The following is a 25,476-nucleotide window of genomic DNA, read 5'->3' as shown; positions in this document are numbered from 1 at the left end:
GCCCGAGTCTATCATACCTATCCTATTCGTCAGCCTTTACTCACTCATCCTATCCACATGTCCAAGCCATTTAAGCACACCACATGCAACTCTTCCATACATAATCTCCATATTACTACACATCTTTTGCCCCACTGTATCTCATTAGATCGACCTTCCTCACACCACACGCTGTACAACACATTTCGTTTTCCACACATTCATCCTCCACCGTACTTTATATATATCTATCTAGGGATCATGGCTTACATCCATACAGCATCTTTAGGACCACTGCACCGTGGAGCATACTCGATGTTACCCTCCCACACTGTGACCTTTTCCTACCAAACGATATTTAACACGTCGAAGACCCTAGCCTACCTCCCTCCCTTCACCCACTCTATGACTTATTAAGGTACCAATGGCTCCACCCGTTTAAGGTAAAGTTTGGCACCGCCACCACCAGCCTGACGTGTGTATGTGTGTGTGTGTGTGTGTGTGTGTGTGTGTGTGTGTGTGTGTCCTTCCACTACCGCCACAATGAGCCTGACGAGTGTGCCCCACCACCACCACCGCCTGTGCCCCACCACCACCACCACCGCCTGTGCCCCAGCACCACCAGCAGCACCAGCACCAGCCTGACGAAGCAGCATGATGATGACCTCTGCGTCAGTATCTCGCCAGACGTGGTAGCGTGCGGACCTCAGGCCTCCGCTGCTGCTGCCGCCCACCTCCCTCCTGAGCGGCCAGCGACTCCCTCACCAGCCACAGTGTCTCCTCAACACAAACACACTCATCTCACTCACGGAGTGCGGAAAACACACTCACCTCTCGTAGATGGCGAAACATCAGTGAAAATGATACCTATAAGTGCTCAATCATGCCCCGATACTTTAACCAGCGAGTGATGCGAGCGATTGATTCCTGAGAACATTTCTAATTTGATGAAATCAGTTGTTTCTGTGGTCATATTTGGCTTGATAGCTATCAGTGTTGGAGATGTATTGTCCTCGCAATCGCCAAGTGGTCTGTGGTGATAACGAGGCGTGCAGAGCTTGGCTGTGTGAGTAGTCAGTTATTTTAAGGTGTCTGTCGATGTCCACTCTACTTCCCCAGGCATATTGCGGATAATTCTGTCCCTCTGTTTCCCCTTCTCTCTCACTCTCTTTTTCATGTTCATTACAAAGTTTAGAACATGGAGATCAAAATTCCCTGCATGATTTAATGTAAATGTTTCTTTTTTTCTTTCTTTCTTTTCCTGATTTTCTCTGCCAAATTCTCGCTCCTTCGTTTGAATCATCATCATTGTAAGTTAACGTTTAGGAATTTTCTATTTTTTACAGCACCACATTCATATTTTTCAAGTGGCGCTGGAATACCTGAGGAAAATTAAAAATCCTTGGCAGGAATTCTTTTGGAAAAATTATATGCCATGAAATTCCATCATTTTATATATATATATATATATATATATATATATATATATATATATATATATATATATATATATATATATATATATATATCACTAAGTCCTTCACCTTTACACCGTAAATATTTTCCTTTCCATTAAGACCTTTCTGAACACGTAAGTGGTTTGCACAATTACTCCACACTGTTCAAGACAATTCAATTCAGTTTTGGCACATAAGAAACTTGTTGTCTTAGTCACATCCATGGAAAGGTTACACTGCCCTCCTATCCCCATTGTTACGTCCAGTTCCCACGTCACACGCGTCACGCACCACCATCTTACATATATATATATATATATATATATATATATATATATATATATATATATATATATATATATATATATATATATATATATATATATATATGGAGCTTCACTGTCACACTGACCCTTGTCACGTCATACCCCCTCGTTCCTCCATATACAGTATTAGATGTCGTTGCTGATTTCATCTTATATTATCTACACTAAGCCCAACCATCACATGAATCCAGCAGGATATCTCACGTCGAATGATTTACATTGCTTGTCTTCCAGTAATACTATGGTCCAGTTGGTCTTAAATCAAGTCTTTTTATTTATTCATTTAATAAGTTTTTACCCTCTTTTAGTACATGAAAATCGATTGTTTATAGCAAAATCTATGTTTCTCTGACTTGAAAATTTGCTTAATATATTTTCTGTATTTTCCATCTTATAGATTAAGCCTCTTCTCTGTCTATTTCTGTCTGTATGTATGTCTGTCTTTCTCAATCCAAACTACATCCTCAACTTTGGAGTATAATCCAAGCTTTTCACTGATTTTCTAAGCTGTTCCTCTTCTTATCTTAATATTTCTCATCCTTATTCTTTATAACACCTTTGTTGAAAACACACATACACAGACTTCATTTACACTTTATATTTTTGTAGATTATCAAAATTCACATGGACTTAGTTTTTCATTAACATTTTTTTCCCGTTTCCAATATCCTAATATTCCTTCCTTTATTTCTCGATTCATTATTCAGCCTGGAAGATGAGATATCATTTAGTGAGACTTGAATCTTCGTTGTGTATCAACAAACACTGGATCAGAACTGCTACTTGCTAGCCTTATTTCTATCAGTTCCATGTTGGTATAACACTGGTGTCCCCAACACACAGTCAGTATCTGAAGAGCGGGTCCCAGTGGCATTGCCTTCCCCATATCTTTCAGGAGTTCCCTGTATTATCCATAAAACTGCCATCTTAGGAATTCTTTCCCCAAACTTTAGATGTATATTTCCCCATTCCTTACTGTCTTTTCGCTTATACTTTCTGAATGGTACGATTTCTTTCGTGGAAATGTGTACCAGGTCATATGGTTCATTGGGAATGCATTCCCATTTCTATACGCGTAAACATAAGCGGAATGGGTTTAACCTTTGAACAAACACTATGCAAACCTCTTATACACGTTCTCCTAGTATCTGATATCCCTTATCTGAACGTAGATGTAGTATCTTGATGTAATATCCTTTCACTTATCAGGAGATACGGAGTAAATACTTTCACGTTGTCCAAACACACCATATGTTATCTTATGTCAACATGGTGGATATGGCGATACATATCCATGACCTAAGTGATATACATTTGTAGAATAGTACTTCCCTGAAATGGAAAGGACACAAAAAGACACTGATTTAAGAAGTCTTTTGCTGATAAAAACAGCTTGACACACACACACACACACACACACACACACACACACACACACACACACACACACACACACACACTCACTTCCTTTTACGATTAAGCATTAAATCTACTCCCAAGCTTTTTTTTTTTTTCCAGACCTTTGGTCACAAAGGCTCTGGTCAGGTCCAGTACTGGAGGCCCACCAGCTACCTCAACACATTGCCTTACGAACCATTTCAATGTTTTACATCCTTTGTAAGGGGGAAAAATCGCTGGGATCTAACCACTATCATTTCAATTTTTTTTATTAATTCTCTCTCTCTCTCTCTCTCTCTCTCTCTCTCTCTCTCTCTCTCTCTCTCTCTCTCTCTCTCTCTCTCTCTCTCTCTCTCTCTCTCTCTCTCTCTCTCTCTCTCTCTCTCTCTATATATATATATATATATATATATATGTATATCACACAATTAACTATCACTGCAGCGTTAATGACGAAACTAATTACTTGGGGCAAATCTAAACGAGATCACCTAAAGATATCCCCATGCAAAGGAGACATTAGGACTCGTAACTGATAACGTAATATGAGTGACGGTATCTGTTTCATCACTTCTGATTACGTATCTTACACTGCACAATAGATATGGTCAAGAAAAAAATATATATATATATCATAGCACAAGAACACACTTATTCATATCTTTGTCATTCTATTCTTTCTTTTTTCCTCTGAAAATTCCTCTGCAGTGCTTTGTTGACAGGCCCGAGATGGGATGAATTTTTTTCCCCTCTGTATCACAGTTTGTTCCACGAACACTAGACATCGTACAGCGTGTTCCAACAACAGCTTACATGTAGCTTGTAACATCACTGGCCTCACGTACCACCTTCCAACAGTAGCTTCATTACGGCAACTCCTGACAACAGCCTCACAACATCCTCACGTACCTTCTTCCCGTAATAGCCTCACAACATCCTCACATACCCCCTTCCCACAATAGCCTCACAACATCCTCACGTACCTTCTTCCCACAATAGCCTCACAACATCCTCATGTACCTCCTTCCCACAATAGCCTCACAACATCCTCACGTACCTCCTTCCCACAATAGCCTCACAACATCCTCACATACTCCCTCCCCACAATAGCCTCACAACATCCTCACATACTCCCTTCCCACAATAGCCTCACAACATCCTCACGTACCTCCTTCCCACAATAGCCTCACAACATCCTCACGTACCTCCTTCCCACAATAGCCTCACAACATCCTCACGTACCTCCTTCCCACAATAGCCTCACAACATCCTCACATACTCCCTCCCCACAATAGCCTCACAACATCCTCACGTACCTTCTTCCCACAATAGCCTCACAACATCCTCACATACTCCCTTCCCACAATAGCCTCACAACATCCTCACATACTCCCTCCCACAATAGCCTCACAACATCCTCACGTACCTTCTCCCCACAATAGCCTTACAACATCCTCACATACCCCCTTCCCACAATAGCCTTACAACATCCTCACATACCCCCTCCCCACAATAGCCTCACATAGTTTGTTAAAACAGAAGCCTCATGTGAGCTTGTACCAACAACCGTCTCACATGGTTCGTTCCCACAACCACCTCACATAACTTGTTTTCGCCAACAGTCTCACATAACTTTTTTCCAACAGCTTCACATGGCATATTCCACCAGCCTCCCTCACATACCTTATGCAACCTGCGTGTTTAACATAGCAGCACCAGCGGCTTAGCATATCCCGTTCCTCCTACACTCCCTTGATTCATCAACATAGTCACATCATTCTGTGGAAATATCAAGCCAAATTGAGCAACAGAATCACTGATGAACTTGATCATGAATTGTACAAATACTGATTTCGATAATCATTTTTCATTTCTGTGTACACAGAGGAGAAGCATGATTACCTAAAGGACAGACGATAGTCGAAGTGACCCATCCATCTATAAATGGTGAAAAGGAGAAATGATGATGATGGAAATTGGACTCGTACGAACAAACAAGCACTCCAGTGGTTATAGTTTCCCCCGATAGGATAATGCTATCACACAGACAACTATAGACGTTAACTATAGCAGTAGAAAACTACCAGGTCACGCAGAAAAAAAGGAAATGAAGATGGCGTTGGTGATGAACGAAGTATGAACAAGAAATAGAGCTGCTTTGGTTGAGTTGGTATCTGTGTCCCTCCTCCTCCTCTCTAGTGCCCCTGTTTCCTCCAGCACCTTTGTCCACCTCTCTCTCTCTCTCTCTCTCTCTCTCTCTCTCTCTCTCTCTCTCTCTCTCTCTCTCTCTCTCTCTCTCCCCGCCATTCTACGTGCTCTCTTCTCTCTCTATCTTCGCTAAGCTCTCCTTTTTTCCGTGTCATTTTACCTCTTCCTCTCACCAGCTCCTTTTCTGCCTTTATTTTTACCACTTTTCCTTCCCGTCCCTTCCTCTTTTTCTCTCTTTCTCTCTCTCTGTCCTTCTCCTTCTCCCTCACTCTCTTTCCTACATTAACAATTCCATCCTCTAATCTATTAGCACACAATTCGCCCCCATCTAACTCCTCTTTCGGTCTCCCTCTCTTTTTTTTTATTACTCTCTCTCTCTCTCTCTCTCTCTCTCTCTCTCTCTCTCTCTCTCTCTCTCTCTCTCTCTCTCTCTCTCTCTCTCTCTCTCTCTCTCTCTCTCTCTCATCCCTCCTTGTCCTTCAGAGGAGGAGACAGAGTGGTTGGTAAGAAGAGCAGGTTGGGCTACTAACGGAGAGAGGAGCACCACCACACGCTGGCCTCCTAAGGGTCAATATGCTGGCCACTACGGGATGTCTTGACTACTTATTGACCCTCCTCCTAGCCTGCACGACTCTCCCCTCTTCCGTTAACGGTAAGTGACTGAGGATGTTACGTCTGTTAACAGTATCTCAACAGTTATTGTGTTTGTTGATGGGGGAAAGAATAGCACTTTCTCGTTCTCCGGACTGAAATATAGAAAAGATGCTTTACTGACTTTGTTTCTTGATAAATCATTGTTCCCTTTCCCATCATCATGATCATTATGAGGATTTCTATTATCATTATTATCATCATCATATCTCTTGTCATTATTTATCATCATTATCATCAACGTCATTATCATTATCATTGTCCATATGTTGTACATCGGTCCCCTGATTGATGTATTTGGCAAACCTCGTATTCATAGAGTATCTAACTATTTTGGCATTGATACTGCATTTTTCAAGAGATAATTTAAACTGTCATTTGTTTTTTATCATATCCGTTTTCTTTTCCATCTGTCAGGGGAGCGAAAGATTGAATCAGTCCATCACTACTTTTTGTGCACCAGTTCAGAATGAGGAACGAACCATTCCATAAATATCGTAAATTCACATCAAGAGTGAGTGTTTGACCCTCAGAGATGTAAGAACAGACTGATTTATCTCGTGATTAGAGACTAAATGATCTTGTTGATGGAATTCGCTATAGACTGCGAAGCATAAAGCAGTTTAGAACCAAAATTGACGGGGATGGCTTTGCTGACCCCATCAAGGGTGGTAATAGTCTCTATTAATAGTTGTGATGATGGTGGAGGGTGATGAGACGCTTAAGGGGTTGAGCAGTGAAGTGACGATGAGGAAGGAGCGAGAGATAGTCAGGGCAATAGGGATGTTAAAGGGGATATGGATTGTGGTGTCGAGGGGGTTGAGTTAAATGTTGAGAGACATTATGAGAAGTGGTACTGAGGTGGAGAGATAGTGGGAGGGACGGGATCTGAGGGTGATGGAAATATGGAGGATGTGATGTGATGAAAGGACGAGTCGGAGAGAAGGACTGCAAGGGGTAGGAGGCTCGTGTAGAGGATGAGGGGACTCGATCCTACACTGGGTAGTGTTAGATCTCACTTCTTACCACCAGGTTGTGTTGTGGGTGATACGTCCAGGGGACGGCTGTCTGTGGTAACCCATAGGAGGGATGTTAATCGTGTGGCCAGGAGGATGCTCTTCGTCTTTGGTATGAACGAAGGGAAGTTTGTATTTCCGACACCAGCGGGTGATGTTGTTGGAAGGTGTCGAAGTGGAGCTGGTTTTTGTGGCAGCCAGAGTAGGGAGGCATATCCTTAGGACACTCAGGGTATAGAGCTGCTCTTGTTACCACAATAATGGTGCTATTATCGGTATGGTTACAGGGAGGCTGCAGGCTCTCCCTCCTTTGTGGAAAGGGCTTTCCTGTAGTATGACCGCAAGGACGATATTCTTTTTTTTTTTTTACAAGATCCTAAGTGAACGTTTCATATGATAGGACTGAAAGCAAGGAAAGAAAACATAGGAACCTTCCTAAGGTTACCAGCAATGTTAGGAAGAGTCAGTCTGTTGGTGCTGGCCAGCCCTCAATCCAAGACACAAATTGCAATTGAAGTTGGATTGGCTAACATATCTCTCTCGTGGAAGTAATCGCTTCAGCCTACCCAGCTCTGGGTACGAAAAATATACAACTATTGTAATTCCTTGCAAACGTGGTTGTTACGTGTAACTAATTCCTGGACGAGAAACAACTCCAACGAGCTAACTTCTAACTACAGTAGTTGTGACGTCTTACCCACTACTTCCAGAACTGGGCCGGATGATTTACTGGAATGAGTGACACACCCTCCCTCCTCACTGCAGTCTCATGAGGCTCCTGCGTCTTAACTTCGTTATGTCCGGCGCCCCACACGTCTTCATTCACGTCTCCTTCATTTGTAACGATAGATGATAGTGTGATAGGGTGTACCGGAGTGCGGCAGGCTCTCCCACACTAGCAATCGTTACTTTTAGCAGGGGACAAAATTGGGGTTTCCGGTTGGTGAAATAAACTCCTATTTGGTCAGTGTTCTTGTGTGAGTAGCTCCAGGGGACGTGTTCATTGGAGCATTTCCCTCCTGGTGCCCATCGGGAGCTATGTACTTGCTGGAGGCAGGAAGGGATAGAGGACGAGAGACGGGAGGTAACTGTAATTTCGAGGGGTGATTCCAGATAGGGAAACCCTGATTTTTATAACAGAAAATAGCATGGAAAATGAACTTAGGGGCTTTAGGTGTAGCGGGAATGAGTTAACAGATGAACAGAATTAAAAAACGGGATAACTTATTCGTTGCTTAACTTGAGTATACTTAGTCTTATTCCGGTCTGGGTGTTATCATATCCTATTTTTTTTTTTAAAGAATGACTATTTCAAAATGACTCTTCCCCTCATTAGAGTAATTATTCAGTTGTATATGACCTGAAGTGCAGATGTTCAAGCTGATACATCTAGTCAAGAGGGATGGATATAACTCAATCTGTTTTTCTTTTTTTATAAGAAAAATGCAAAGCATTAATGATAATTAATACAGGATTATTAAATGAAGGATATCTTGTTTACCTGAATTTGTTGACATGTCATCTAGGTGTAGGGTAGTAGCATTTGTTTAACGCTTTATGGTCTGTTCAGTGTTCAGTCCCATATGTTCACCCAGAGTCATGCCCTGTACCATATGCTGTCCTGAAGTCGTGCTCAGACTCATATCCTCACATGAACTCATGGTTAACATGCTCTCGTGATGTTATGCTCAACCTCATAAACTCACCTGAATTGGCATTCGATCTCATACCTTCGTCAGAAATCATTGTGGGATCTCATGTCTCGCTGAAATCATGCTAAGACTCACAATACTCTCCTTACCTCAAGCCAAGCAGACTTTATACTTTATTATTTGTGGAGTCGCTGGCTACCATTATGAGCATGTTCAGTAGATTATTGGCATCTTGTTACAGAGAAAGAGCCTTCAGGTAGTGATGAGGGATGGGACATACATCAAATGACTATCATATCAGTAATCACCTTGTGAGATTAATCGATATACCATGAAAAAAAACCCAAGCCGATGAGGACTCAAGTATGCATGACTCGCTGACATTTTTTTCCCTCTCAGTGTTTAATAAGTTCGTTATAACACGAGTCTCAGTTAAACGATGAGGGTGGCTTACGTTCGGTGGGTTGTTCACGACACAGCTGCCAATCAGGGGAGAGGGTACGTGACACAGGGCAATCAGTACACCGGGTGAAGTCTTCGATCAGATTTGCTTAGCAGTAGAGAAGAGAAGGGACTTCCAGAGGGGGTAAAGAGGGTATATGTCTAAAGCAAGGAGTGTTCCCTGTGGAAACAAAAAAAAAAGAAAAAAAAAAGATCCATTTTGCTACCGTGTCTAGCCCTTGAGTTACGTTCTCTCTCTCTCTCTCTCTCTCTCTCTCTCTCTCTCTCTCTCTCTCTCTCTCTCTCTCTCTCTCTCTCTCTCTCTCTCTCTCTCTCTCTCTCTCTCACTGGGACCTCCTGAGGCGACCTGCAGGGGTTAAAGTACGCCACCTGCCTGCTTCCCCCTGGTTGGGTCGTGTCCGTCACGGGCACTGTACGCGTCCGACGGTGACTGAAATGAAGCACGACATCTAATGCGACAGCTGCTACGTTATTCCTGGAGTCGTCTGGATCGTAATTGATTTTCTTTTTTTTTTTTGTTTATCCCAGTTGCGTCACGGGTAAGGTATCTGGAGTCGTTGATTTGTGTACTTTTAATTTTCCTGTTTGTTTGTCTGTTTGTCTGTATGGCTGTCTGTCTGTCTCTGTCTGTACATCAGTATCGCATTTTATTAATCGTCTAGAACAGCTTGTCCAATCTTGAACAGAAAAAAGATATGAATATATACGTATATTCCTATGAGTCCGCGGACTCCTGGGAATATACTTGATCACGCGCAAAATTGTGATCCTATCCAATATATATATATATATATATATATATATATATATATATATATATATATATATATATATATATATATGTTGGAAAGGATCACAATTTTGCGCGTGATGTTTACCAAATGGCGTCCTAGCTTCGTCTCTTCGATGTATATCAACTGACTGTTATATTTCTGTCTTGTGTCTCCCCTGATAATGTGATTATTACACGCAAGTGCACTTGGGAACTTTTCGTGTTTCATTTTCCCCGTGGACTCTTAGGAATATATATATATATATATATATATATATATATATATATATATATATATATATATATATATATATATATATATATATATATATATAAAACAGTCTCTTTTTGCGAGTGTGTCTATCAGCATTATGATTTAATCATGACTAACACAGCCTGATTAATCTAGCTACACAGAGTGGTTGTATAGAACTCTAGGCTTTAACACCAGTGAGGTCAAAAGTTCACGAGACACACAGGAAGTCATTTGCTCGGTAACAAACGCGGAGATTAATCAGGTGTGAGAGGACTTTAATCACCGTGAGTAGGCGACTACACAAACATCCCCCTCCCCCCCTACCCCTCCATCCTCGACCGGATTGCACTGGACCAGCCAAAGAACCTTTGCGCGCGTCGCACATGACCAGAGACGTCTCGCACCAGCGGGTTTATTCGTGGGATGAAATGTCTCGGGACAAACTTTCTCGTGATCTCTACTGTCGCTGGCAGGACAGACAATTACACTTTGTTTTTTTTTTTCCCCCGCCCTCCCCCTTCCTGAGGAAGTGCAGAAGTGCCTCGCGATACATGAGAACAGAGACGAGGCTGACACACACACACACACACACACACACACACACACACACACACACACACACACACACACACGGTGGCTGGGGCGAACAACAGACCTATGATGTAGATGTCTTTAAAAACAAAAGAATGTTCAGGGACAGCTTGAAACAAAAGTACTTTAGATGTGATAGAACGTTTTTTTCCCTATGTATGGAAAACCATCCTGTATTATTACATAACCATTTGTGTCTAAGGCTGAAAACAGTAATCGAGGACGTATATGTTTCTGTTTAAAGGTTCTGTGAGATCAAAAAATGCTTTAGGGATGATATGGAGGAACATATATTGGTTACAACAATTGTCTTTGTAGGTTATTCTCTCCTTCCGATCTCACGGATGATTACAAGATATTTCTTTCGTGATCAGTTTGTGTTTCCTTTCACTTCTATTCACTGATTATTGTTCTCTCATTCACCTTATCTCAAAGTAAATCTAGAGACGTTCACTTTCCAAACCGGCTTCGTCATACAGATGGCTCTACAAGGGATATATTATATATATATTATATATATATATATATATATATATATATATATATATATATATATATATATATATATATTTTCCCTGGGGATAGGGGACAAAGAATACTTCCCACGTATTCCCTGCGTGTCGTAAAAGGCGACTAAAAGGGGAGGGAGCGGGGGGCTGGAAATCCTCCCCTCTTTTTTTTTTCTTTTTTTTTTTTTTCCAAAAGAAGGAACAGAGAATTGGGCCAGGTGAAAAGGCCCAGTCCTCTGTTCTTAACGCTACCTCGCTAATGCGGGAAATGGCGAACAGTTTGAAAGAAAAAGATATATATATATATATATATATATATATATATATATATGTATATAATGTCTTTGAGATCTTATTTATGATAGTGTCTCAGCTATGACTTCCAGTCTTCCTATAGTTTTGACAGAGGTTGAGTGACCAGTCAGGTTTGGCTGCCATCTATTTCTTTGTTTTAATGGACATTGGATTACATTCCGGTGGGATTGGATCCTATCCTCTGGGAGTCACCGTTGCTACGTTGTCTGCGGCCGTGAATGGACGTTCTTAATTAGTCTTGAAATGACAGTTTATGGCTACGCGGTCAGTTTCATCTGTAGTCGAACGATGGTCAACTCTCACTGTTTGAGTTAGGTTAGGTAGATAGGTAGATGTGTGGGTGTGTGTGTGTTTGTAAAAATACCTATTTGTAATGGACAGGCTAGCTTTCTAGAAATTATAGCGAGTTTATATATATATATATATATATATATATATATATATATATATATATATATATATATATATATATATATATATTCATATATCGGTTTTTGTTCAGAGAGTACGCTGCTTTTATTTCATTCTTTTCGATATATCATTAAGTCTTAAGATTTTCCCATCCATCCTTCCACGATATATTGTCGTCTTTTCTCCAGTGTTTTATTTCCTTGAATTTCTCTAAGGCTTTAGGTTTCCAGGCTTATTGCTGCCTTCATTTCCTCTGCTCACCAACATTTCTGCCCCAGTTTTCTGTCTCTGTAAATCTTCACTCTGTATTCTTTTTCACTTCGTTTCTTGTAGGTCTACAGCCTCGCTAAATACGAAAGGTACGACCTGCTTGTTGCGTTACAGAGGTGATGATTGTTAAGTACATGACCATCATCGTAGTGGATAACAACCAATTAACCAATAAGAGGCCATGAGTCGAACTGATGGCCGCAGTTATTGCAAGAGCCCCCTGAAAATTGCCAATCAATTCTTTGAGAATCAAGAGGAAATATCTTATGCCATTGTAAATTAAGCAATATATTACAGGAGCCAATATGATTATCATACCTCAAGATCATATCTACATTCGTGTCTATACGAAACGCATTTTCAAGAGAGGGAAATTATCCAACATAACACGTCTGAAACCGTCGTATCATTTTGATTCCACCATAACACCATCATTTATTGCACTCATACTTTTATCAGGTATGATTACCATGTTGGCTTTATAAGAATCATTCTGCTCTGATACCTTTCACATTTGCTCGGAAGCAATTACGAAAATTTAATTTGAAATTCAGCATATTTGAATGATTTTTTTTTTGTATAGAGTATGAGAGAAGCAAATATGAATAGACTGATTTTCGGATGAAAATAGCCCCACCCTTTATCATACAGGTGTATGATCATCATCCTACAGGTGTAATACAGTATGTATATACTGATAGATATGTTGTGGTATACATTATATTGTCGAGATAGAATGTATGATATGTTGGTCTGGTGTAGCATACTCTGTTTTGGTATGATTCAATATGCATTATGTTGGTGAGATGCAGTATACATTATGAATGTGTGGTATGATATATGTAATACTGGTGAGAATATAAGCCATCAAGAGGTTAGAGTCAACTAATGACATATATATATATATATATATATATATATATATATATATATATATATATATATATATATATATATATATAGGCATGTGTACGTGTAGGAAGAGAGGAAAGTGATTGGTTCTCAGTGAATGTAGGTTTGCGGCAGGGGTGTGTGATGTCTCCATGGTTGTTTAATTTGTTTATGGATGGGGTTGTAAGGGAGGTAAATGCAAGAGTCCTGGAAAGAGGGGCAAGTATGAAGTCTGTTGGGGATGAGAGAGCTTGGGAAGTGAGTCAGTTGTTGTTCGCTGATGATACAGCGCTGGTGGCTGATTCATGTGAGAAACTGCAGAAGCTGGTGACTGAGTTTGGTAAAGTGTGTGGAAGAAGAAAGTTGAGAGTAAATGTGAATAAGAGCAAGGTTATTAGGTACAGTAGGGGTGAGGGTCAAGTCAATTGGGAGGTGAGTTTGAATGGAGAAAAACTGGAGGAAGTGAAGTGTTTTAGATATCTGGGAGTGGATCTGTCAGCGGATGGAACCATGGAAGCGGAAGTGGATCATAGGGTGGGGGAGGGGGCGAAAATTTTGGGAGCCTTGAAAAATGTGTGGAAGTCGAGAACACTATCTCGGAAAGCAAAAATGGGTATGTTTGAGGGAATAGTGGTTCCAACAATGTTGTATGGTTGCGAGGCGTGGGCTATGGATAGAGATGTGCGCAGGAGGATGGATGTGCTGGAAATGAGATGTTTGAGGACAATGTGTGGTGTGAGGTGGTTTGATCGAGTAAGTAACGTAAGGGTAAGAGAGATGTGTGGAAATAAAAAGAGCGTGGTTGAGAGAGCAGAAGAGGGTGTTTTGAAATGGTTTGGGCACATGGAGAGAATGAGTGAGGAGAGATTGACCAAGAGGATATATGTGTCGGAGGTGGAGGGAACGAGGAGAAGAGGGAGACCAAATTGGAGGTGGAAAGATGGAGTGAAAAAGATTTTGTGTGATCGGGGCCTGAACATGCAGGAGGGTGAAAGGAGGGCAAGAAATAGAGTGAATTGGAGTCATGTGGTATACAGGGGTTGACGTGCTGTCAGTGGATTGAAGCAAGGCATGTGAAGCGTCTGGGGTAAACCATGGAAAGCTGTGTAGGTATGTATATTTGCGTATGTGGACGTGTGTATGTACATGTGTATGGGGGGGGGGGGGTCCATTTCTTTCGTCTGTTTCCTTGCGCTACCTCGCAAACGCGGGAGACAGCGACAAAGTATAAAAAAAAAAAAAAGAAAAAAAAAAAAAAAAATATATATATATATATATATATATATATATATATATATATATATATATATATATATATATATATATGATATATACTGTGATTTGAAGGATGCTGTTAAACCCCCAGAGAAAGCTTGCATTGTCTTAGAATTACCTTGAAGGCCTGAAGGCAATGTTCAGGTTGTTTTCCCCCTAACTGCTGGTTACCAAAACGATGTCGTTGGCCTTACCGTTCCCCGGTGGTCGACAGGCCCTAAAGCCGAAATAACCATCCAACCAAGGCACGGGGGAAGGGGTAGGGGGGTGGGGGGGGGGTTGGATGGAGTGGTAAAGGAGGCTGCTACTCAGCCCTACTCCCTCACACATTACCTACACAGACCCAGGATTTAGAGGCAAGGTGGTAGAGAGTGGATACCTCTCTCTCTCTCTCTCTCTCTCTCTCTCTCTCTCTCTCTCTCTCTCTCTCTCTCTCTCTCTCTCTCTCTCTCTCTCTCTCTCTCTCTCTTCCTCTCTCTCCATTACCACTCCTCCATCAGTGAATTGTTTAGTCCTATGAGAGAAGGATCCGACGCACAGACAGCTCCCTGAGGAAGAGAGACTCATTTCCTGGGTTAAGGATTAAGGTCCCTTAACCATCCATACACATGTCCAGCCACGCTCCCCCTGGAACACTTGGAAGTTAGTGGGGGGAGACCCGCCCTCATACCTTAACCTCAAAGGCTCGTTTTGCTCTGCAGTGTATATGACGACTATCCCTAGAAGGGTCGGGGGATGTGGCCGCCCATCCCTCCCACCCTCTCCCTATTCCCATCAGTAATAGGATGAGTAGTGGGAATGCCCCTCCTGGCCCACGCCCCCCACCTCCCCAACACGATTCTGTAATATGTATCAGAATGGGTTGGGGTCTATAGCCCCCCCCTCACCGCCCCCCCTCCCCTCCTCACCCCACATTATCACGGTGGAAGGTGGGTAGGGGAAGAATGAGGCCCCTCACACTCGCCCGGCTTTGTTGTCTGAGAATACACATGGAGGAGAGGCTAAGGAGGAGGAGAAGGTCTTGGGAGGATAGAAGACCTGAGGACCTAAGGAGAGAAGGACTGAGGGAGGAAAGTGTCAGGTAGGGAGGAGTGATCGAGTATGACTTTACTGGAGAATAGAAGGAGGGATACAGGCGAGGACAAGTAAGGTAAGGAAGACATGGGACGACGGGGGAAGAGAAATGAGTGACTGGTGACGTGGATGACTGAGGTAGACCTCAAGGACACGGTGGAATATATAGAAGGTCTTGGTGGGGGTGAAACGTCTGGAGGAGGAATGATTAAGGTACAGAAGAAGGATTCGACAAGGTAGACATCTTGAAAAAAGGAATGGCAGTCAGTGGAGGGACGAATGACAGTCAATATGATAATAAGATTAGGAATTGTTTACACATAAGTTCATACAGTACTTTTGAAACACAAGAGAAGTGTAGAGTGTTGGTGCAAAACACTGCAAGGAGGAGGAAACAAGGACTGTACGCTCATAAGGATCTCTAGGTGACTATATACTAGAAATTAGACCAAGAAGACTGTACCAGCCGGATGGTATATGATGGGACGTGTGTGTGTGTGTGTGTGTGTGTGTGTGTGTGTGTGTGTGTGTGAGCTTCAATGGCTGTTGATCGAAAATTAACAACAACCATCACCCAATATATGCTGACGTATAGACGCCTGTCGTGGAAGGATCATTAGTTCGTAGTGAGTCAGATCCATGAAATAAACACAGATGGCAAACGAGGCCTGTGATTGGCCAAGGGAACAATCAATCATCAGCGTGGATGTCTGGTCCAAGTGGAGAGTTGAGAGACGAAGAGACCAATCAGCAACTGGGCTTCCTGAACACAAAGGAGATTACGTTTTGACAAGTCCACCATTGATTAGCTCAGCTTATCTGATTTACATTCATGAGTCTGGACTTATGTGTTTCCCCTGCTGGTTCGGGTCTGTGAGCCTGTGGGTGGGTGGATATGGGTTTGTGAGTGTGTGTGTGGGCGTTAGTCTTTATGGGTGCGGATGTGGGCGTTCTGGGCGTGTGGGTGTGAGTTTTGTAGTAATATGGATGTGAGTTTGTTAGCGAGCGGATGTGAGCTTGTTGGCGTGTGGATGTGAAATTGCAGACGTGTGGATGTGAGTTTCTGATTGTGAATGTGAATTTGCAGACGTGTAGATGTAGTTTCTGAGTGTGAATGTGAATCTGTAGACGTGTGGATGTGAGTTTGAGAGGTGGATGTGGGATTTTGAGCTTGCTGATGGGCGCTTGGACTCCTGGAGGTCCTGTATATGTGTCGGAAACGTGTTTGAAAAGTCCTGTGTTTATATCAAGTTACATTGATATTTCATATTAGTATATACTTATGTGTATCAGGACATACAACAGTACTTACGGAATAACATGGACGCGAGAGAACGCACCAACGTGAGATAGAATGGGTCGTGACAACAGCAATGTAATATACACACCAATGTCTCCCCAGTCATTCAACCCCTCGCCCACAACCCGTTACCTTACACCAGGCTGCCTTGGTGGCTGGCTTCCCGGCGCTCCGTCCTGCCAGGCAGACGTTGTTATACTCGCGTCCTCACGTCTGCTGCTGTTGTCTGCTGCATACAACACCCTCCCTTGCAATTCCCCTCACGCTCACATCTCTCTCTCTCTCTCTCTCTCTCTCTCTCTCTCTCTGTCTCTGTCTCTGTCTCTGTCTCTCCGTCTCTGGAGATCTCCCCTTACCTCCGCGTCTCCACGGAATATCCATTCACACACTCACGTCTCTCCAGCATCCTCGCTCACATACCTTATCCAGTGCCTCTTGTGGATAAACCTTTGCAAATCTCCTTTCATCAACCTTTACCTCCATTTCCCCGGGCCTATTCTCTCGCTTTCGCATTTACCTCTCGTCCATACTTCAATATTCCTTACAGCCAGCTCCCTCCAGCCCTGTTCATCATGCCCATAGTTCTCCTACATTTTCCCTTTACTCTCAAACCTCTCTGGTTTTACCTCTAAGGCCCACATCAGCGACTTCCCACCGCAACGAACGAGGCAAACGGGAGTTTCCTGCTAAGTGCGACAGAGAGATTCCACTTTCCATGGGATGTCTGATGCAGTCTGGGCAGTAGACTTAAGATCCTGGCGTGAATGGTTATGTTCAGTAGAGCCAGTAACATAATACTAACAGTGAAATGTATGATGATGAGGGCGTGGGAGTTCGAGCGTTGTAGAAACCCCCCCTTATGTATGAACGTAACCAAATGATTACAGTGTAATCATATGTCTATGCACCGTATCATTAGAGGACTTAGAAGTAATTCTGTAATTACGTCTTATCGTTCGTTTTTTTTTTCCTTCTTTTTTGATCCCTCGTTTCTTGCGAGTGTTTGTAGTAAAGGTGTATAGTTCTCTGCAGGAGTCGCCGACGTTCCGTTCCCCCAAAGTGAGAAGCATCTTCAGGCACGAACAAAGTTGTGGAGCAACCCTGCGTTGGTGACCAGAGGGAGAGAGACAGTTCAGTATTATAGACTTATCGCTCAAGACAGGAGGAGTGGGTCAGATATCTCACATGTTTAAGTCCCTCGAAGTCTCCGAGATGTCCAATTAATTCCCAGACCAGGGTACGCCTTCATTAGTCTAATCCCATCTTGAAAAAACAGGTTTCCAAAATCTTTTCCAGGTTTCGTTTATCATTCCATGAAGAAAGAGAGAGGGAGAAAAAGGAGCTTATGGTGACAGAATCGTTTCGAATGTCCTCAGAGTACCGTCAAAGATGATGTGGTGTAATGCAGATCGTATCTTGTTATATGAGGTTTAGATCCGTTGATGGCTCATCCCTGATCATTGTGGTGAATTGAGGTCTTAAATGTCACGTGATTTATAATGCCTTTTTCTCCCCCCCCCCTTAATCATCAGCTCCACCATGTGGGTCCTTTTGTATTTGGTGTTGTTGTAGAAGTCTTGATACCATGACAGACATAGATGGTCTCTGTGGCAACTGTCATGGGTCTACGTAGTGTCCCTAGACAGACACCTCCCACAGCCTTGTTGTCTGTAGCACACAAGACACAACGATCTTGCAGGTTAATCTGACTAATATTCTGGCTGATCTGGGGATACGGTCACCACCACAGCTGGGTAAGAAGACCTTATATATTTTTTCTTCTGCTTTCGAAACTTGAGGTCGGCCAAGCCAGACTGAGATGCAAATTGTGGCGTCTCGTTCAGGCAAGGTGGTCGATGGCGATGGCGGTGGTGGTGGTGTGGTGGTGGAGGTGTGTGGTGGTGGTGTGTGGTAGGTGGTGGTGGTAGTGGTGGTGGTGTGTGGTAGGTGATGGTGGTAGTGGTGTGGTGGTGGTGTGTGGTAGGTGATGGTGGTGGTGGTGTGTGGTAGGTGGTGGTGGTGCTACTGATGGTGGTGTGTGGTAGGTGGTGGTGGTGGTGGTGTTGGTGTGGTGGCGACACGTGAGTTGGTGATGGGTGTAGGGAGTATATACCGCCACACTTCACGTCTACATTTGAGGTGACCTCAGATCATCTTCGTTCAGAGGAGGACTTCAAATGCGCCACTAAAGTCGAGACTCACGTTGAAAGGCAATACGCGCCCCGTCCTTCCGTCTAGTCTAGTTAGCACCGATTTACAAACTGTTTTCCTCCCAAGTCTCATTTGAATGTAAATGAAAGAAGAACGCCAGACTGAAAGAATGAAAAGCACCTCCTTATTATAACACAGTAATTCTTTCTTTTTTTTATTTATAATCCTCTTGGTTCAACGCTCAAACAATAGTTTAAAGTGTGGCTTTGTTTTGGAAATGGGTTTGGATACCCTACACCGGTCTGTCACATCCCATCTGCGGTGATGTGAATGTATAGGACCGGGAACTCGAGATGTGTTTTGGTGAACTGTTTACCACGACGGAACCACAATTATGCACTGTGGTACGACTCTTAAAAACATGATGGGATTACCCAAAGTGCATAGTGAGTCAAGTTTGACCTCTGACCCGTAGAACGAGAGAGGGATCCCTAAGCAGTAAGAGGATGAGTGTTCAGACTCCACTGCAGCAATATTTCAAAAACATCGATGGAGAAAGTTTTAGGAAAGAGAGAGGTAAAGAAATGAAACGTCGGAAAGAAGATGCTATCCTCTCTCTCTCTCTCTCTCTCTCTCTCTCTCTCTCTCTCTCTCTCTCTCTCTCTCTCTCTCTCTCTCTCTCTCTCTCTCTCTCTGACGATGAGAAACACATGTCCACCTATAGATTAAGTATATATATATATATATATATATATATATATATATATATATATATATATATATATAATCCCTAGGGATAATAGAGAGAAAATACCACCCATTATCTCTTGCAAGTCGTATGACGGCTTCTGAGACAGACGGGAGCTGGACAATGGAAATAGCCCCATCTTGTATTATCACTATCGGGAAGCAGAAACATAAGAAGGGGCCAAGTGAGGATTATTTTCCCCTCGAAGGCCCCGCTCCTGGCGCCACCTTGCTGAGGCAGGACTAGGTAGAGGAAAAGGTGTTTTATCCCTTTGCTGGTCACTAGGACCGGCACAACACACCCCCCACACCGGACACCCGCTGAAGGACCTTAGCTCACACGCTTAGCAACCCTGCGTGTGTGTTGCTGTTCTACCCCAGCTGGAATTATATTCTGTAGGAGTGTGTTCCCTCTGTAGGAACAGGTGGTGTTCGTCTAAGACTTACCCTCTCCTCCATGTCTTGCTAATTAATATGTTTTAAGATGTGAGCTTCCTCCATAGATTCTTGGATTCCCGAGGATGGGGGAACGTTGTTACGTTGAAACATCATCTAACGTTTTTGAGAGAACGTTTTCCCACGTTTTATTCATCATTTTGTGTGAGCTTTACAATTGCATGCACTCTGTTACTTTCTGGCAACGGAATATTCGTAAGTTACATGGGAAAAAAAAAATGAATTGGTGAATGAAAAACAGTGGATGCATATGGAACTGTATTAGTTTTTTTTCTTTTTCTTTTTACAAACTGTCTGTTCGGTTATTTCTATTTTGTTTTCCGTCAGAATCTTTTTTTTTGTAAGGCAAGTCTGACAGAAGGAAAAGTAAAAATTCTTCGTCTCGCTTGTCCACCTGTCTAGTTGTCGTGAATATATATATATACATACATATATATATATATATATATATATATATATATATATATATATATATATATATATATATATATATATATATATCCAGCAGCAGCCACCATTAACAAGGTTCCAACCTCTACTATCCGTAACAAACCCAGAACTCCGTTCGCTCAGCTGTGGTAGGCGGGCGATTCGTTTTCGTCCCCTGCGATTAAGACGGGAGACGTCCCCTACAGCTGACGTTACCGTGGACACGAGACACCTGGACGTGAAGCTGGGAAGAGAGAGAGAGAGAGAGAGAGAGAGAGAGAGAGAGAGAGAGAGAGAGAGAGAGAGAGAGAGAGAGAGAGAGAGAGGATTAATGAACAGATAGATTTGTAGTCTCACAGTACGAAACACGAGTGTAGCCACGACGAAGGAAATACAGAAGGTAAAGTCTTATTTCAAGACTGGATGAGTCATTCACAAGTGGTTCCATTAACTTACAAGATGACAACAGTGTCATTAACCACGTACTCCACAATTTATTCTTGTCCCAGTTGTATGATTCTGTGAAGTTGATATATAAGTAAATGGAGTGATAACATGGATATTTCATTTTTCAAAAAGTCAAGCCTGATTAGGGGGTAGAAATATAAAGGTTGGCTGTTCAAGATAGACATGGTAGTGTCTTAAAAGACTTCGGTGTTCAGTGTAAGAAAAGTCATCATCCCTGCTCGAGAGAAAGAAAAAAATAATGAATCTACTTTCCTTCTGACAAAGCAGGTTTCCCTGGCTGGCTGGAAATGTGGCCAGACACCATACGAAACATATCTTCCCTTGGCCAGACTTGGCCATAATCCCTACCATTTGTCCTGGACTAACGGGGACACATATTTCATTCTCCACTCGAATAAGTTTCCCCTCCATAGCAGCAGTTTACCTGCTGAACAGTACAATGAGGTTTTATTATTATTATTATCATTTTTTTTTTGCGAATTCCTGTCGGGAATTATTCTAGTAGCGCAACAAACAATTAGAATTAGTTTTAGATAAATGTGTTGTTTTCAACAACAATTTCGAATTCAGAGCCAAGAACGCGCGTGATGAAAGCAAATATACGTGAGTTTCATTGACGCACAAATTCGATAAGTGGATAACGTTCTTTTCATTGAGGTAATACCGAATGTGTTTTGCAGACTGGGTTTTAACACCTCTCTCATAACGACTTCGTTATACACTCCTACATAACGGCCAACTACTTGAACGGTCGAGCAATACCCTTTATGCAAATCAATATGAGTCACTTCACCATAATTATCATAAGCTTCTGTTGCCATTGTTGAGATAAGCACATCAGTTCCATTTGATAATGGACCACTGACGGCAAGCTTGAACATTCCTGTTTACGATCAGATAAGCTGGCCAGCGAACTAATGCTGGATATTCGTATGCGTACAGTAGCACTGTTTGCTGTTCTATGGCCAGACAGAAATGGGAAAGCATCATGGGAACTCCTGAATAACTCGGTGTTTCGTGGAGTCTTTGGAGTTGATGATGTCAACAGAGAAATGTAACTGCGGACAGGTACTGCCACGACGCTTTTGATGGTAATGCTATGTATTCTCAGATGATAACTTTGTCGGCAAAGGTGAATACAGTCACCAGGTCCCGAGAGATCCATGATTTGGCCAAAAGCTTTGATGTTGGTAATTTTGGAAGATGGTTATCTAGCGAAGCCAAACACTGTTCTTTTAAGTGTATGTGGGCACTGTGTTTTGTCAGACATGAGCTAAAGAGTACCCTGCCGTGTACTTACCTACGGTGATATATATATGTATGTTTTCCTTCTAATCCATTGGGAAATGAAATACGATAAGCTCCCAAGTGCGCTTTCATGTAATGATCACATCATCAGGGGAGATTAAAAAGAGGGAAATATAACAGTCAGTTGACATACACGAAAGTGCACTTGGGAACTCATCGTGTTTCATTTCTCCTTGGATTAGAAGGAATTTATCAGATCACGCGCTCAATTGTGATATTTTCCAATATATATATATATATATATATATATATATATATATATATATATATATATATATATATATATATATATATATATATATATATATATATTATTATTATTATCTCCCTTACACCTTCTCAGCTGCTGTTTGACATAAAAGGGAGTGCCAGGTCTTGGAGTCTGACGAAAATTAGGAAGTGAAAAGCTTGACGGAGAGTTTTGGAGGGAGAAATGTAATTAAAGTGTATGTCTGCGACTGCTGCCTCAACTTAAGTGTCTACTTAAGCAAGTGACGCCAACACAGTGAGTTTAAACACACACTCAGGATGGGGAAACTCATGTTTACTCCCAAAGTTAAGAACACCATGGTCCCAACAAAGACTCTACCCACCCAGGAGGCACAAACTTGTGGGACAAAAAAAAAGGACAAAGTTGTTTCATAAGATTTTAACTGAAATTCTTATATTTTCCTTAAACATCTTTACGATCCAAGTTAATAAGACACACAAAAAAAAGGGCCCCACGTCTTACTTAATTTCTTTTTTTTTTTTTCATACCGTAACTCAACATTGCATATAATCTCACGGTGCTTGAGAGACATCTGTTTCTAATTAAAGCTTGTGTAAGTTTGATTTTCTTCCCACCCAAATCAGAGATGCTGTGCTTACAACTGTTGAGCTGCATAGTAAAGTAGTCAAGTATCTTCAGTAATGCATGAGACACCACTTGCGTTAAACAGATTAGCATTATTCAGTTGACATCGTTAAGTAAATGACGCCATTAATTTCAGGGACTTCATGTGTATGTGTGTGTGTGTGTGTGTGTGTGTGTGTGTGTGTGTGTTTATGTCTGTATATATTTTCCTGTGTTTATCCTTTACTATGTCTGGATATCCTGAATACAAACTCTTTATATCCTTTATCAATACATTTTGATTGATTGTTTCTTAATCCACTTTATGGTTCGCTTGGTTCCAGTCACGAATCCTGGGGGTCATGCGACTTAGACGAATAGGAAAAACAGGGCGTTACCAACACTGGCATCTTTGTAGGTGGTTGTGAAGGTCTTAGCTCGGAAGAGACGCAAGAGTGAGGAAACAGAAGAAAGTTAAGGTGTTCATGAAAGTGATGAGAGAGACGTGTGGGCGTTACCTGCAGGGAAGGAGTGCGTCTGACTGGGAGGTATACAGAAGGAAGCGGCAGGGGCTGAAAAAGAGGTAAAATAAAAGTTGAGGCGAGAGTGTACAAGCAAACTTCACAGAAAAGAAAGAAAACGTTTTGGAAGGAGGTGAATAGCATGTAGAGAACAAGAAAACAGAACGGATGCAACAAGCTGTTAAAACGGAAATAGATGAGCCTCCATAACTAATGTTGTATATCGTATTTTCTCATGAACATTAATGATATTCAATTCCGGAACTACTCCTACTTTACCGTTGCCATTAAGACGTGAAGTTACGCCATCACATTTTACTTTATTAAGATCTAGTGGCCTAAGATGCACGTACCGGTGCGCACCAGGGAGGCAGTTCTTCAGAGACCTAAAACATCTTATTCCATGTAGCCTGGTTCTCTTGCTTCCTATGTATCACACTGAGGTGCATATTTAATGTTTTCCCTTTCAAGATTAAGTTATGGTTGAGTCGAACTGGCTTAGCTTGGATATAGCATGGTTGGCTTTGTTCACAAATTAAATGGCTAGGGTGTCGTCTGATTAAAAAAAACATTGAAGGAGGCCTATTAAGATGAGATTTACTATCTCATCATATATCATTCCAGTAACAACTTCTGACTCCTTTTCTTTTCCGAAATAAAAGAAAAAAAATGTATAAAGAATTTCAACTATCTCCTTCCACCTCCTCCTCCTCCTCCTCCTCCTTCTTCTCTCTTCCTCGTCCCTTTGCCTATCCGTTCTCCCACCTCCCCCGTCCCTGTGCCTATCCGTGCACTATCCTATTCATCCGTCTGAACACCTCACCTCCTACACCTTGTCACGTCCAGCGTTCCTCCCACACCTGCCTCGGCAGAGCCGCCAGAAGTGCAATGTCCCCCACCGTCTCCTCTCGTTTCACAGATGACCTGATCTTTTTTTTTTTCCTTCCCTCTCCCTCCCACTCAAAGGAAAGGGTTAGTGGGAGGGGAAGAAGGAATAAATGGATCCACAAATCGTCGAGACTTGATCGAAAACACTGTATTTTCCTCTTTTTTGTGTGTGACATTCTCTTTCGTGTAGGTTTCTGATTTATTCTCCCTAAGTATTTACCGTGTCAAAAGATCCAGATGATTATATTCCTGGCGTTTTGTATATATATATATATATATATATATATATATTATATATATATATATATATATATATATATATATATATATATATATATATATATATATATATATATATATATATTCTCCACCACCGGTCATTCGTAGTTCCCAAAGACTCAGCAATGTCCTTGATGGTTTCAGAAGGTCAAGAAGAGAAGAGGTCGGGTGTGTATAGACGAGAGTGACCCCCACCCCCGCTCCTGGAGGCTTTAAGTTCCTCATGGAAGACTTAACAGTCAGTCTTCACGCTTCTTCTCCCGGTGTAAAGGAGGAAGAGAAAAAAAGAAATGAGGAGACTTGAAATCAACCGTGGCATTTCGGCGCGACTGCCTCGAGGGCTCGGCTCGCTAGCTTCGTCCGAAGAAAAGACCACTCACTCCTGCGGGGGAATATATAATGGCAAAATTTCCCAGTGAGTGAAGTGTGTATGTGTGTGTGTGTGTGTGTGTGTGTGTGTGTGTGTGTGTGTGTGTGTGTGTGTGTGTGTGTGTAGGGTGGGGGGAGGACATCGTGGTTGCTGCCACAGTTGACAGTGGAGGGGTAAGAGTTGTTTTTTTCTTCCCAAGATAAGTTCATTT

The 25,476-nt window shown here is 42.1% G+C and overlaps 1 protein-coding gene across 1 annotated transcript in view; it reads left to right on the top strand.

Moving 5' to 3' along the window:
• The first annotated feature begins 661 nt into the window (after positions 1-661).
• Positions 662-25,476, top strand: part of LOC139757775 (cell adhesion molecule DSCAM-like) — a 71,020-nt gene continuing 46,205 nt past the window's right edge. The window contains exons 1-2 of the mRNA XM_071678559.1: positions 662-791; positions 5,046-6,020. Of these exons, the coding sequence (XP_071534660.1) occupies positions 5,942-6,020 (79 nt within the window). The 5' untranslated portion in view covers positions 662-791; positions 5,046-5,941. The remainder of the gene's footprint in view (positions 792-5,045; positions 6,021-25,476) is intronic.

The sequence above is a fragment of the Panulirus ornatus genome, chromosome 28, assembly GCF_036320965.1.
Source record: "Panulirus ornatus isolate Po-2019 chromosome 28, ASM3632096v1, whole genome shotgun sequence".
Classification (NCBI taxonomy): domain Eukaryota; kingdom Metazoa; phylum Arthropoda; class Malacostraca; order Decapoda; family Palinuridae; genus Panulirus; species Panulirus ornatus.
This window is presented reverse-complemented; position numbering and strand designations above follow the sequence as displayed.